Genomic DNA, 13,925 nt, shown 5'->3' on the forward strand with positions numbered 1-13,925 from the left:
AAAGAAAATTTAAGACAAGTTTGTCTATGAAAAGTTTACAAGAGAGTTAAGAAATATTCAATTAATATTTCAAATACTAAAAACATAAGTCTATGATTGCTTTTCTACAATAGTGAGAACCAATAAAAGAGGACTTTTTGGTACTTTTTCATTCTTCAAAAGGTACTTTCTGAATTATCTACAATATTGAACCTAGAAACATGAAATTAAGAATGTAGCGGCCAGAGTAAATGAGAATCTAAAAAAGTGGACTTTTTGGTACTTATTCGTTCTTCAAAAGGTACTTTTTGAATTTTCTATAATATTGTACCTAGAAACATGAAATTAAGCATGTATAGACCGGAGTATATGAGAATCCCTAAAAGGGGACTTTTTGGTACTCTTTCGTTCTTTAACTGGTACTTTTTGAGTTTTCTATAATATTGAATCTAGAAACCAAAGAATAATAAGAAGTTGGACTATGACATTGTTTTACAACAATAACATTTCCTTCTCTTCACAGACGAGTTCTGTGTAAATTCAACACACTTGTGAGAACTCAATTCTCTCACAATACTTCAAAACTTTTTCGCGAAAATACCGGGATAATAGGACTTGAACGACGTTTTTTCACAAACACATAACTATTTTTTAATTTTTTACACAATTTTATCGCATTTAACAATCTGAAATATTTTTATTTTTCACAAACTAAAAAAATATTTTTTTAATTTTTTTGACAATTAATTTTTGTGTGTTGAAATTAAAATTGACAAAACAAAGTTGTATATTTTGGTATTGAAAATGAAAAAAATATTTAAAATAAACTTATTTTTTTTGCAAAAAAAGAGATTTTAAGCCCGAAAAATATATTTATTAAATGTTTAATGATTAGATGTGGGCAAAATAAATTTAAAAATCTGCTAATGTAGAAATTTAAATGTTATTTATTTTTCCTAAAATTTTTATGTACGATTTTATGCAAGTATGTATGTTTGAAAAGTGTGGTGAAAGTGGTTGGAGCTCCAATACTAATACAAAAATTCTACCAATACATACTTAGAGTTAGGTACCGAATGACAACTCCTTTACGTACCAACTGACAAGCCCCAATTTCTTTATATTCTTTGCTAGAAACATTGAAACTATCGAACAAAGAATAATAAGAAGTTGGACTATGACATTGTTTTACAACAATAACATTTCCTTCTCTTCACAGACGAGTTCTGTGTAAATTCAACACACTTGTGAGAACTCAATTCTCTCACAATACTTCAAAACTTTTTCGCGAAAATACCGGGATAATAGGACTTGAACGACGTTTTTTCACAAACACATAACTATTTTTTAATTTTTTACACAATTTTATCGCATTTAACAATCCGAAATATTTTTATTTTTCACAAACTAAAAAAATATTTTTTTTAATTTTTTTGACAATTAATTTTTGTGTGTTGAAATTAAAATTGACAAAACAAAGTTGTATATTTTGGTATTGAAAATGAAAAAATTATTTAAAATAAACTTATTTTTTTGCAAAAAAAGAGATTTTAAGTCCGAAAAATATATTTATTAAATGTTTACTGATTAGATGTTGGCAAAATAAATTAAAAAATCTGCGAATGTAGAAATTTAAATGTTATTTATTTTTCCTAAAATTTTTATGTACGATTTTATGCAAGTATGTATGTTTGGAAAGTGTGGTGAAAGTGATTGGAGCTCCAATACTAATACAAAAATTCTACCAATACATACTTAGAGTTAGGTACCGAATGACAACTCCTTTACGTACCAACTGACAAGCCCCAATTTCTTTATATTCTTTGCTATCGAACTTAGAAACCAAAGAATAATAAGAAATTGGACTATGACATTGTTTTACAACAATAACATTTCCTTCTCTTCACAGACGAGTTCTGTGTAAATTCAACACACTTGTGAGAACTCAATTCTCTCACAATACTTCAAAACTTTTTCGCGAAAATACCGGGATATTAGTACTTGAACGACGTTTTTTCACAAACACATAACTATTTATTAATTTTTTACACAATTTTATCGCATTTAACAATCCCAAATATTTTTATTTTTCACAAACTAAAAAAATATTTTTTTAATTTTTTTGACAATTAATTTTTATGTGTTGAAATTAAAATTGACAAAACAAAGTTGTATATTTTGGTATTGAAAATGAAAAAATTATTTAAAATAAACTTATTTTTTTGCAAAAAAAAAGAGATTTTAAGTCCGAAAAATATATTTATTAAATGTTTACTGATTAGATGTGGGCAAAATAAATTAAAAAATCTGCGAATGTAGAAATTTAAATGTTATTTATTTTTCCTAAAATATTTATGTACGATTATATGCAAGTATGTATGTTTGGAAAGTGTGGTGAAAGTGGTTGGAGCTCCAATACTAACACAAAAATTCTACCAACACATACTTAGAGTTAGGTACCGAATGACAACTCCTTTACGTACCAACTGACAAGCCCCAATTTCTTTATATTCTTTGTTAGAAACACAAAAATAAATAAAAGATGTATTTTGGTATGTTTTCGTACTTCAACTGATACTTTTTGATATTTGTAAAATATTGAATATATAAACATTTAAAAAAAGAGCCTTTCTGGTACTTTTTGTTTTTTAGTATTACTTTTTGAATTTTCTATGTTATTGAACCTAAAAACATAAAACTGGACACACAGCTTCCTGAACATGCTCCATTATTATTAAACTAAAATCTATAAAAAGGGACTTTCTCTTACATTTTCGTTCTTCAACTGATACTTTTTTAATTTCCTGTAATATCGAGAGTAGAATCAATCATAATTGATTGAAAATTTATGAAATACAACCGTTTAGGCTGTGCGATAATGAATCAGTCAGTCAGTGAGTCAGTAATGTTAGAATTTTATATATATAGAACCTGTGTGAAAATCTATGAAAGGGGACTTTTTGATATTGCAAATATACCTAAATGTATATTGGACTGACTGAAAATTTACAATAATTTTTATTTTATTTCATTACGATGAGGGTAGCGAAGCACACTTACACTTTACTTGTCTTTATATTAAGTTTTATTGAATGCCGAATATGTATGTATAACAATTTACAAAATCCCGTTTTTTTAATATTTCATTCGGATCCCGCTTTTATTCACAAACAGTCTGGCCACGTTAGTTGTTAAACAGCTCTGTGCAAGGCGAATTCATATAAGGTGGTCTTCAGGGTGCATCAAGGCGAATAGACCATGGCGAAACTAATAAGGTGAAGTCATTGCAACAGCTGATTGTTTTTTGTCCATGCCCGAAGCTGTCAAACTTCATATAAAAAATTCTCTCTGTCAAACTACATTTATAAGAAAATTCATGAATTCGCCGCAAAAAGAAATGACTTCACCTTATAGTCAAAATACTAACGGAAAGAAATCTTCGTTAGTATTTAGAATTATTTATGTAAAAAATCTGAAAACACCAAGCATTTTGTAAACAAATATTTTTCTTAGAAATTAAACAATATTGTTTTATAGTTTATATTTACACTTTATAGATAACGTGATTAACTAATAAAATTCTGTTCCGGAACACTTTATATAACAAAACCCACATGAGGTATTTACCCGGACGGAGTCAGCAGTCTTCTACGTTATGGTCAAATTTTGAGATCTATTAAATTTTTAAAAAAATGATTTTATTAATACTGTGTAGATAGCGTGATTAACTAAAAAATTCTGTTCCGGAACGCTTTTTATAAGAAACCCAAATGAGGTACCCGTTCGGTGGCAGCTGACTTCAACGTGGAAATCTTAAAAATTACTCCGTCAGAGTAAAATTTTCCATTTCAACTAAGATTCTTTCATTTGCAATATAATTTTTTCATAAATGCAAAAACAAATTACATACATGAAAAATTTTGCTGTTGCCGAACTGCCACCACATTATGTGAATTCACCTTGGTTACCACCTTATGTGAATTCGCCTCTGTGTTTTTGAACAAATTCTGCCGCGTTTTCTGTGTTATTATTTTGATCATTATTTCGCAAAACACAACAATTCGAATTTATTTGCTCGAGATTTGTTTTTTTATATGTACGTAGATTTTGTTAATTAATAATAATATTGCAATGGAAGAAAGGAGTAAGTATTTTTTTAGTAAAATTAAAACATTTTAATAATTTATTTATTTTAGAGTATTTAAAACGAAAAGAAAAGGCATTTAATGAAGGAAACCGAGAACAGTTGGCCATAGCTTGTAATAATTTGGGCGATTTTTATAATCAGCAAGGGCGTTATCAAAATGCTGTCAAGGAATACCAAGAAGAGGCGAACATTTATGCAAGAATGGGCAAGAAACTGGAAACGGCCAAAGCCCACCGAATGGTGGGTGAAATGTACATGTTGCTATGCGAATTCGATAACGGCAAAGAACATATTAATGATTATTTAAGTAAGTTTTAAGTTAAATGCATTTATAATTTTATTTGATGTAGTAGTCCTTTTTTCAAGAAATTGCTAAGAAACTACAAAATAAAGTGGAAGAACAGCGGGCATATACAACATTGGGCAGGGCCCATCTATTACATGGACAAGCTCTTGCTGATACTTCTGCCTCTAGTGCCATGACACAATTGAAACATGCTGAAAAGGCATTTCTCAAAAGTCTTTTGCTTACAAAAGAGTATGTTGTTTTGGTTTTCTTAAATATGAAAACTTATTAAAAAGTGTTTACGACACATAATTAAATTTTTAGATTAACAGGTCAAATTTCAAAATTGGAACAGCTCGACATGCAAGCGCGTTGTTATCTTAATATTGGCGTAGTTAAAGAGCACATGGAAGAGTTTGATGAAGCAATTTCTTATATGGAAAAAGCTATAAAAATAAGCAAATCCCACGATATATTTGAGCTGACCCATATGTGTTATGTTTCTATGAGTTTAATGTACCACAGCAAAAGGAACGATGCTACCTTGGCTTTACGTTATTGCAACATGGCATTGGATGTTGCCAAACGCTTCAGTCAGAAAGTAAAAAAAATCTGCGAAACCCTTATTATAAAATCGGAAATTCTCGTTAAAGCTGGAGACTTTGCTAGCGCCAAACAGATTTTGACAAAGGCTTACAAGAAAAATACACCTGATGAAAATGATCGGACAACGATTGAAAAGACTTTAAGAATTGGTATTTATTAATAAGTTGAATATTATCTTAAAATATGTACTAACTAATATCTACATTTTCCTATTTAATTGTTTAGTCGTAAAAATTTGCCAAATTCTAGATGAACTTATTACAACAAGTTCAATAGATTATTCTAAACGTAAAGCGCTTTATGAAAAATTAGGTGATGGTTGTTGCCATTTGGGCAACTACACGAAAGCTCTAGAATATTACCGGAAAATGTTGGAATGTGCCCAATTGAATAAGGAACCACCAAAATCCCTGATACCGATTTATGTGAGTCTCTATCAAACTTATAAGGACAACAAAGAATACGATCACGCACTTGAGTTTCTCTGGAAAGAATACGAACTAAATAAAGATGTCCACAGCGAGGCATTTTCAACATTATGCAGTATTGCTGAAATTTGTGAACTGCAAATGCAATCTTTTTGGACAATTCAAGATATCTATCAAAAAGCTAAAGATCATGCTTCTAAAGCTGGAGATGTTAGGACAAAACTAGAGAAAATTGCGTACGCAAGATTGAGAAAATTGCAAATTAAGCATAATATGAATGTTTTGGCGGAGGAAATGGCACAGGAAGCAACAAGTAAAGGTAAGACCAACAAGGATATCGTACGCAGTCTCATAATTAAATGCAATGAACGTTTTGTCGAAGGACTACATCCCTAAATTATGTAGTATATGTACTTATTTAATGTTTGTTTCTTTTAAGGGATCGATTTAAATTCCCTAGACGATGATAGTGATACTGAATCAGATGGAACGGCAATGAATGAAAATAATACACCAGATTTAGGTGAAGATATATGTTTAGATGATCTTACTGATTCGGATACAAGTGATTTGGATGAAACTGAAAAACCAAGACCACATCGTGCTACCCGAGGCACACGTTCATTGACCATTAAACGTAACAACAAGGGTGAAACACAATTGCATCAGGCATGCATTGCTGGAAACATCGAATTAGTTAGAAGGCTAATTGACCAGGGTCACGTTGTTAATGTTCGAGATCATGCGGGATGGTTGCCGCTACACGAAGCCAGCAATCATGGATTTCGCGATATTGTTCAATTATTGTTAGATCGAGGAGCTGCTGTTGCCATTAACGATAAAGGAGGTACGAGTTGCGATGGCATAACGCCGCTTTACGATGCATGTTCAAATGGTTACCTTGATGTAGTTGAACTTTTGTTGGAACGTGGTGCAGATGCCACTGTGAAGACAGATTATGGCGAGACCTGTTTAAGTGGTTTGGATAAATGGCGTAGTACTGCGACATTGACTGAAGGTGAACAAGTCGAATATGAACAAATAAGAGCTCGTCTAATAAAAACGCTTTCAAAAGTGGGAATATGCCAGTCTCAAACTAGTAAACCCTTGACAAATGCAAATATGGAAACCAAAAGAAAACCACAGGCACATTCTAAAGAAACCAGCTCTCTAATTGATGAACTGGAAAGTGAGATAGAAGAAATGGATGAAGCTGAAAATATACGACCATCTACTTCTCGATTAAATCGTTCAAAAGATAAAACTAAAACTCGTTCTCCGGCGAGTGCCAGTGTTGAGTATAAAAATGCCATTGAGCAATTGAAACATCCCCATCATCGTAATGCAATAATGGATAGCGATAGTGATTCTTATACCACTAGCGAAAGTGGAAAAAATAAACGTTCGGCCTATCTTGATGCAGAAGAAATTGACGAAGACTCTTGGCTGATCGATGATTTAGGACCAGAAAGAAAAAAACGACGATACCAAACAACTCCAACAAAAAATCCTCGTCCCATGTCTTCCGTTTCCAAGACACATTACAAGTCGCCGGCTAAAGATCTTACACAACATTCCATAGACTCGGGCAATACCACATGGCTCAGAGATTCTTTGACACCTGAAACTGATGCTTTTCAAGTGCTATTAGATGCAGCAACTGGAACAACATCACAACAACGACAGAAACAAGCCAAAAAGCTTAGTCTATCGCGATCGTCAAGTATTAGCAGCAATGCAAGTATTGCAACAAGTTCACAACGACAAAAGTCAAAACACCAGTCATCCCTTCTGGAAAGTGGTTTTTGTCGTTTTCGAAGTGAAAGTCCATTGATTACTAGTGATGATTCAAATGATGCACTGACGGCTGTCAATGTGCGTACAACAGAACCTGACTCCACAACAACTTCAATACAACTTTTAATTTCACCTTCTAAATCCTCACCGATTAAAGTACAAACCACACCGCTTGCACTTCCGACTACAGTTTCATTTAAGGTGAAAGTAGAAGAGGAGCTTCTGTTGGTACCCGTAGATAGAAAAAAGCTTTCTGACATAAATATACGCTGGCTAGCGGAAGAAGCATCCAGAAGATATTACAAGTAAGTTGCGAAAGTATATACCTAGACGTTTGTTACCTAGACGTTTGTTACGTTTAAGTAACATCATCTAATTTTTAAATCACTTACAATCACCAAATTCTATTTAATATCCCTACAAAAGTTGAGACTACTCCGCATACGCGTGTAAAGAGTACTTCTCAAAGGACTGATCCAAAACTAACCCAAATATATGGAAAAAATATATAACATTGTTATGTCCCAGGTGAGGACCACGTAATCCATCATTGTATTACCTCGGAGTAATCCCAAAACTTGTCCCTTGCTGAAATTATGGAAGTACAAGATCCGCAACATAGTCCTATGTAATGCACGCTATGGACCATGTTGTTTTCAAAAATAATAAACATATTCCAAGCCTGCATTACATAGGACTACTAAACGGATCATGTATTCTAATAATGTTACAAGAGAGATTACATAAATAGATTATGTACCCCAATAAATTTTGCAGGGGTGCTTTAATTTTTCTTTCAAGACTGAAATAGTATACATATTCGTTTCTATTTTAATTTTCAGTTTGGTTGGCTTAAAGCCTTTATTACGTCTGAAAACTGCAGATGGCTTTGCTTATGAGGAAAATGATCCTGTTAACGTGGCTTTAGAACAAAACATGATTTTAGCAACAGTATTGGAATGGCAAATCTCACCATTGGGACAACGCTATGAAGAGATGTGTATACAATTACATAAAGGTAATAAATATAGGAAACTCAAGAAGTAATTATTACATTCTACTTTTCTTGACAATTTCTTTTTAGCTGTTAACAGTGACGTGCAAGATGTTTTGCAGCGGGCCCAAATTTCCAATTCTATATATTTAACTGACTATTGGTTAACACCTTTGCAAATCGAACCTATTTTCAAAGCGATATTACATCAAACAAATCTAAGGATTTTAGATCTAAGCAATAATTTTATACAAAACGAAGGTTGTCGTCTTTTGGCCAAGTCCCTGCCTACGTTAAAGCAACTGAAAGCTTTAAATTTAAAAGGAAATTTCATAACTGCAGATGGCTTGGAATCATTGCTTTTTTGTCCGGGCATTGAGAAACTTTGTGAAATAGAGGAATTGGTATTAAGTCAAAATCCCTTGGGTAACACATCTCTACGTATGCTCGATCGTTTTTGCAATAGTGCATCCGGAAAATCTTTACAAAAACTACACATATCACAGTGTAATTTAACACAATTATATGATTACGATTTAGCTTTCTATCAGTTGATAGATTTCGATATAAGTTTCAATCAATTAAATGATGACTCTATTCGTAAGCTATTGTCAAAACTTAATTCTTGTCGTTTACAAACGTTGAATTTAAGTTACATTAAAGTGGAACAATCAGATGACGATCGATTAAATTCACTGTTGGCCGACAAATTGGCAGAATTCTTTGAAAGCGGTACATGTGAGAAATTCAAAAATATTGATTTAGTCGGTTGTCAATTAAGTGATGTGAATATTTATAAAATTGTCCAATGCCTTAGTAGAGCCAATGATTTAGAACTTTTTAATATATCGAACAATGTCCGTTTATCTAGTTCATCATTACATTTTATTCTCGATAAGCTGCCTCAATTGCGTAAACTAGTTGCAATAAACTGCACAAATTTAATCGAAGCTGATAAAGTTGAACGTCTAGAGAATTCAAAACAGATTCCAAATTTTATATCTATAACATTATCAAGCTGTGATCTGTCAATGTCATGTCTTAATGATAAACTATGTCAATTATGGCAAGTACACTGGGGTGATAGAGGTAAGATTAAGTCGTTTGATAATAATTTAATTTTGTATACAAATGATAAAGATTTAAGTGATATTTAATAAAATGTTTACGATTTATTATTAAAATCAAAAATTGAATGACGTTAAAATACTTTTTAATTAAATATTTTGATTGCATTATATATTAATGTAATCAACAATTATGTTGTTATTTTAAAGTAATATAATTTATAAGGGCATCTAAACTAACATTAGATAAGGTAGAATGAAGGATTTCACATTATACCCATAGAATAGGATAGAAGTTTTAAAATTACCGAAATTTGTGGCAACCAGTATATATTTCACTAGTCCTTACCAAATCCTATATATACACCATCAATCCAGGTGTGGTCTTTAATGTTATAATTTTTATTTGATAAAATTCATCTGACAATGTACATTAGGACAAGAGAGATTAGTTGTGGAAAACAGGATCCCCCAAAAAATAAAAAATATACCTACATCGTTATTGTAATGGAAATATTCTATAAATATTGATTTTATAAAAATACATATTTTTTATTCAGAATATTTGTAACAGGATTTAATAATACCAATAACAACATGGTTAACTTAATAAAGAAATTTTACAAAATACGTACATATTTATGTGAATGAATGCAAATAATTGACTTAAAATCTAATGACTGTTACTAACTAAATGGAGTGAATTGGATTTATTGGGAGGATTGTTTGGCAGCTTCAAACATATTTCTCGAAATGATCAGACGTTGAATTTGAGAAGTGCCTTCGTAAATTTGATAGATTTTGGCGTCGCGCATTAACTTCTCAACAGGGTATTCAGTGTTAAAGCCATTGCCACCGAAAATTTGTACAGCATCAGAGGCAATTTTATTGGCCATATCGGCAGCATGACATTTGGCAATTGAAGCGTAATAACTGTTACGGCGACCTTGATCTACTTCCCAAGCGGCAAGACGATAAGCTAGACGACCAGTTTCAACACCGATAGCCATATCGGCAAGCATAAATTGCACAGCTTGGTGGTAGGCAATGGGTGTACCGAAAGTTTTACGATCCAAAGAATACTTCAATGCTTCGTCAAGACAACGTTGGGCTAAGCCAACGGCACCAGCAGCTACAGGGGCGCGAGTCTTGTCGAAGGTACCCATAGCAATTTTGAAGCCAGCTCCTTCACCAATTAGTACATTTTCTTTTGGTACGCGAACATCTTCGAATGTGATGCCACGTGTATCGGAAGCGCGTTGACCCATGTTAATTTCCTTGCGGCCGGGAGTTAAACCGGGAGTATCACGTTCTACAATGAAGCCGGTGAAAGCTTTACTGGCAGGAGCTTTGGGATCGGGGTTTGTGCGAGCCAAAACGAAGTACCAATTGGCCACACCACCATTGGTGATCCACATTTTTTGACCGTTAATAATCCATTCGTCACCTTTCTTCTCGGCACGAGTTTTAACACCGGCAACATCAGAACCAGCACCAGGTTCAGTAACACAGTAGGCAGCAACAAGTGGTTCTTCAATCAAGCGACCTAAATATTTTTTCTTTTGCTCGTGATTAGCAGCAAGAATAATTGGAGTTTGCTAAAAAAAATATAACACGACAATTTAATAATGAATATAACTCGAGCGCTTTATTTAAACTTACACCCAATGAACTAGCCTCCATAGCAGTCATAATACCAGTACAGCCGTAAGCCAATTCTTCGGCAATTAAACAAGTTGTAAAATTGTCTAGACCTAAGCCTCCATACTCCTGAGGAATGTGATTGTTCATGAGACCCAAAGACCAAGCTTTCTTTACAATATCCCAAGGATACTCGCCAGTCTTATCGTATTGTCCAGCTACAGGAATAATTTCCTCACGAGCAAATTTACGGGCCATATCCTGCATTTGTTTTTGTTCTTCGGTTAAACCAAATGAGGGGCCATTGGCGGAGACATGTGAGACAGAAACATAAGAACGATTTGCCAATTGGCGTACCGAACGTGTAGCAATCTGAAAAATGTAAAGTTTTTAATTAATAAAATTGCCTTAACATGGAGTTTATAACAGACAACTGGAGCATTTATATAGATTTTAATTTAAGAGGATTAGAGTATAAACTAAATAAGTATGTATATTGTGTAGTGCATTGTTGGCATTTTAATCTATAATTAAAATATGTGTGTGAACTAGATTTCTTATCAAATTTATGAGATTATATTTTTGGTTTTTATTCCTACATGACATGCAAAATTTTATATTAAATATTGTGTAGAAGTGTGTACAAGAAAAACGATCTTATAAATGATAAAACCTCTTAAAAATTAAAAAAAAAAAACAAACCAGATTAGAGTGGTTAAAAGTCACAATTAAACGAATATACATTAAATTATAATCAAATATATTCCTGAGGAAAAATTCTTGGCAAATATAAAGGTATATAAATAGCTACACAAACAGAGACAATCTGCAAAATATTGGTAGTTTAATTTCTTTGTTTGGCCTTAAAATATTCCGTCTGTCCGATTAAAGCTATTATTGAAACCCATCTATACTCATTAAATAATTAAATCTTAACTTAAACCCTTTGCTTTTGTTTAGTTTTAGATTCAATTTTGTTGTATTTTAAGAAAAACTTATTAGAACGGCATTCGAAAATTAATTCAATCGTTTATCTTCAAGTTTAAAACTGGCTTTAATGGCGTTTTTTTATAAAAATAATCTACATTCGCTGTTTAAACCTAAGTTAAACTAAATTTTGTGTTTTTCAGGGTAGGTTTTTCTGATCAAGTTAATCTACATTCTTTGTTTAAACCTAGTTTAACCTATATTTTGTGTTTTTCAGTAATCAGTAATATTTGCAAAAAACAGCTGACTATTGTTTATATTTTTGACACAAAATTTGGTAAAGCCAACAAATTTAACTGCTCTTTAATTACTGAAAAACTCAATCATCCATTAAATTCCTCCTAAATTTGTTCCAAATTTAATCTAACAGCAAGTTAATCCACGTTAAACTGATTAGTAAGAAACCCGCCCTCAGTAATCGATAATTTTGTTTATTATCTCGATTTAATTGAGTATTAAGTTGCAAGTGTCAAAACACAATCTGCCAAAAACAATAAATTACAAATTTGGAATAAGAAAACCTTTATTTTTTAAATTAATAGTAATTTTCTGATTTGTTTTATTAATATTACTATTGTTTTCAATGTTTATTTAATTTTTTCCCCAAAAGTAGTAATTAACCCGCCTTAAAACTGTTATAAATTTTTTTCAGCAAAGCCGGTTCTTTTTTGACTCTGATTACTTTAAAGTAGCCCTTCAATCTGGGGTTTACTGAGAATTTTAATTTGTTTCTCAATTTAAATTCCTAATTAAATAAACTTCTAATAAATAAAAAATTCCATTTTAAATTAATAAAGAGATTATTATAATAATATAAAAGAAATAAAATAGTAGAAGACAAAGAAATGACTTTGTAAACAAATTTCATTTTCAGTTTAATTAAAAACAAAACAACAATAAATATTATTAAAAATCTTAAAATAAAAGGGGGCAAAGTACAAAAACACATCTACAAAAAATGTATACAAATTTGTATGTGTATGAAAGAAAACCAATGTCTATTTCTAAATTTGCATTGAAAACAAGTCCAAAGTATGTGTGTGTGTCGGTCCAATAAAGATAACATACATATATTTATTTGTATTATTTTATGTTGACGTCAAAATTATACGTCTAGCTCTCACTTTCCACTGTTAAACTTATTTTGTTTTTACATATGCAACAATGTAAAAAAAACTTGTAAAGAGAACCAAAATAATAAATTGCTCAAAATGAATAAGTTTGACTCAATAAACAGTGTTATTTACTTACTCTGTTTAAAAATGCCATTTTAAATTAATAATATGTATCAAAATATTTCTTATTATTTATAGTTAAAAAAATAAAAATTTAATAAAAATATTTAGTGTGTCACTAGTTCCACTTCACTTCTGCTCTCAACAGCTGCACAATAACTAATGACTTAACGAAATGTCAAAATTGTACTCGTATACCTATTCATTGCCTCTTATCATCAATGTGCGGACATTGGACCCTCGATGTTTGTTTGTCTACTTGTTGATTTCGTTAGTTGTGTTATTTACGTCACGTTTGCATTGTCTGTTATTTTTACGTTATTAAAGTGGCCAGGTTTTTGTGCGAGTTATAATTCGGATATTTTATACAAACTTAAATAGACTTTTATAAAATTTTTAAGGCCCATTATTATAACTAGTCAATAACTAAAGCTAAGATTTTATAGTGTACATAATTTGTTTCTTGTTAATATAAGCATAGGGGAAGATAAGCTAACGGGAAGATTTCCTTATTCAAAATTAAATTAAAATTTGAATTAATGTAAAATTTGAACGGATGAAGATATCGGAACAAAATTTTGTAAATGTATAGATCCAAGTTTTTCTAAAATAATACCGTTACTAGTCATGGCATTTTCTAAATACATACATATCTACAAATACCGAAATTCCTAAAGCGGAACAAATGTGTTCCAAAATACGGCCCTTTTTCATGTGAAATTTCAATTCAATATATCTAATAGTTCCAGAAATACCGA

General features: G+C 31.5%; 2 protein-coding genes across 2 annotated transcripts; one reads left to right on the top strand and one right to left on the bottom strand.

The window, feature by feature from the left end:
* The first annotated feature begins 3,983 nt into the window (after positions 1 to 3,983).
* On the top strand, positions 3,984 to 9,428 carry LOC119607267 (tonsoku-like protein). The gene is made up of 8 exons (XM_037961168.1): positions 3,984 to 4,123; positions 4,176 to 4,433; positions 4,493 to 4,664; positions 4,737 to 5,167; positions 5,244 to 5,765; positions 5,886 to 7,548; positions 8,086 to 8,261; positions 8,328 to 9,428. Exons 1-8 carry the CDS (start codon positions 4,111 to 4,113, stop codon positions 9,392 to 9,394), a joined length of 4,302 nt encoding a protein of 1,433 aa, XP_037817096.1. The 5' UTR covers positions 3,984 to 4,110; the 3' UTR covers positions 9,395 to 9,428.
* A 403-nt stretch (positions 9,429 to 9,831) lies between these two features.
* Positions 9,832 to 13,388, bottom strand: LOC119607364 (probable medium-chain specific acyl-CoA dehydrogenase, mitochondrial). The gene is made up of 3 exons (XM_037961272.1): positions 13,184 to 13,388; positions 10,967 to 11,317; positions 9,832 to 10,902 (listed from the first exon to the last, which is right to left on the bottom strand). Exons 1-3 carry the CDS (start codon positions 13,199 to 13,201, stop codon positions 10,015 to 10,017), a joined length of 1,257 nt encoding a protein of 418 aa, XP_037817200.1. The 5' UTR covers positions 13,202 to 13,388; the 3' UTR covers positions 9,832 to 10,014.
* Between the last annotated feature and the right edge of the window lie 537 nt (positions 13,389 to 13,925).

This window comes from Lucilia sericata, unplaced genomic scaffold (assembly GCF_015586225.1).
Source record: "Lucilia sericata isolate MDLA Ls3-8-SP2 unplaced genomic scaffold, ASM1558622v1 Contig000000F_arrow, whole genome shotgun sequence".
Lineage (NCBI taxonomy): Eukaryota > Metazoa > Arthropoda > Insecta > Diptera > Calliphoridae > Lucilia > Lucilia sericata.

Bases quoted from the DNA above. Each gene is read 5' to 3' on its own strand.
- LOC119607267 (XM_037961168.1), top strand. The intron at 5,766-5,885 runs GTAAGACCAACA...GTTTCTTTTAAG, and splicing joins ACAGGAAGCAACAAGTAAAG to GGATCGATTTAAATTCCCTA. The intron at 8,262-8,327 runs GTAATAAATATA...ATTTCTTTTTAG, and splicing joins GTGTATACAATTACATAAAG to CTGTTAACAGTGACGTGCAA.
- LOC119607364 (XM_037961272.1), bottom strand. The intron at 10,903-10,966 runs GTAAGTTTAAAT...TATTTTTTTTAG, and splicing joins TGGAGGCTAGTTCATTGGGT to CAAACTCCAATTATTCTTGC.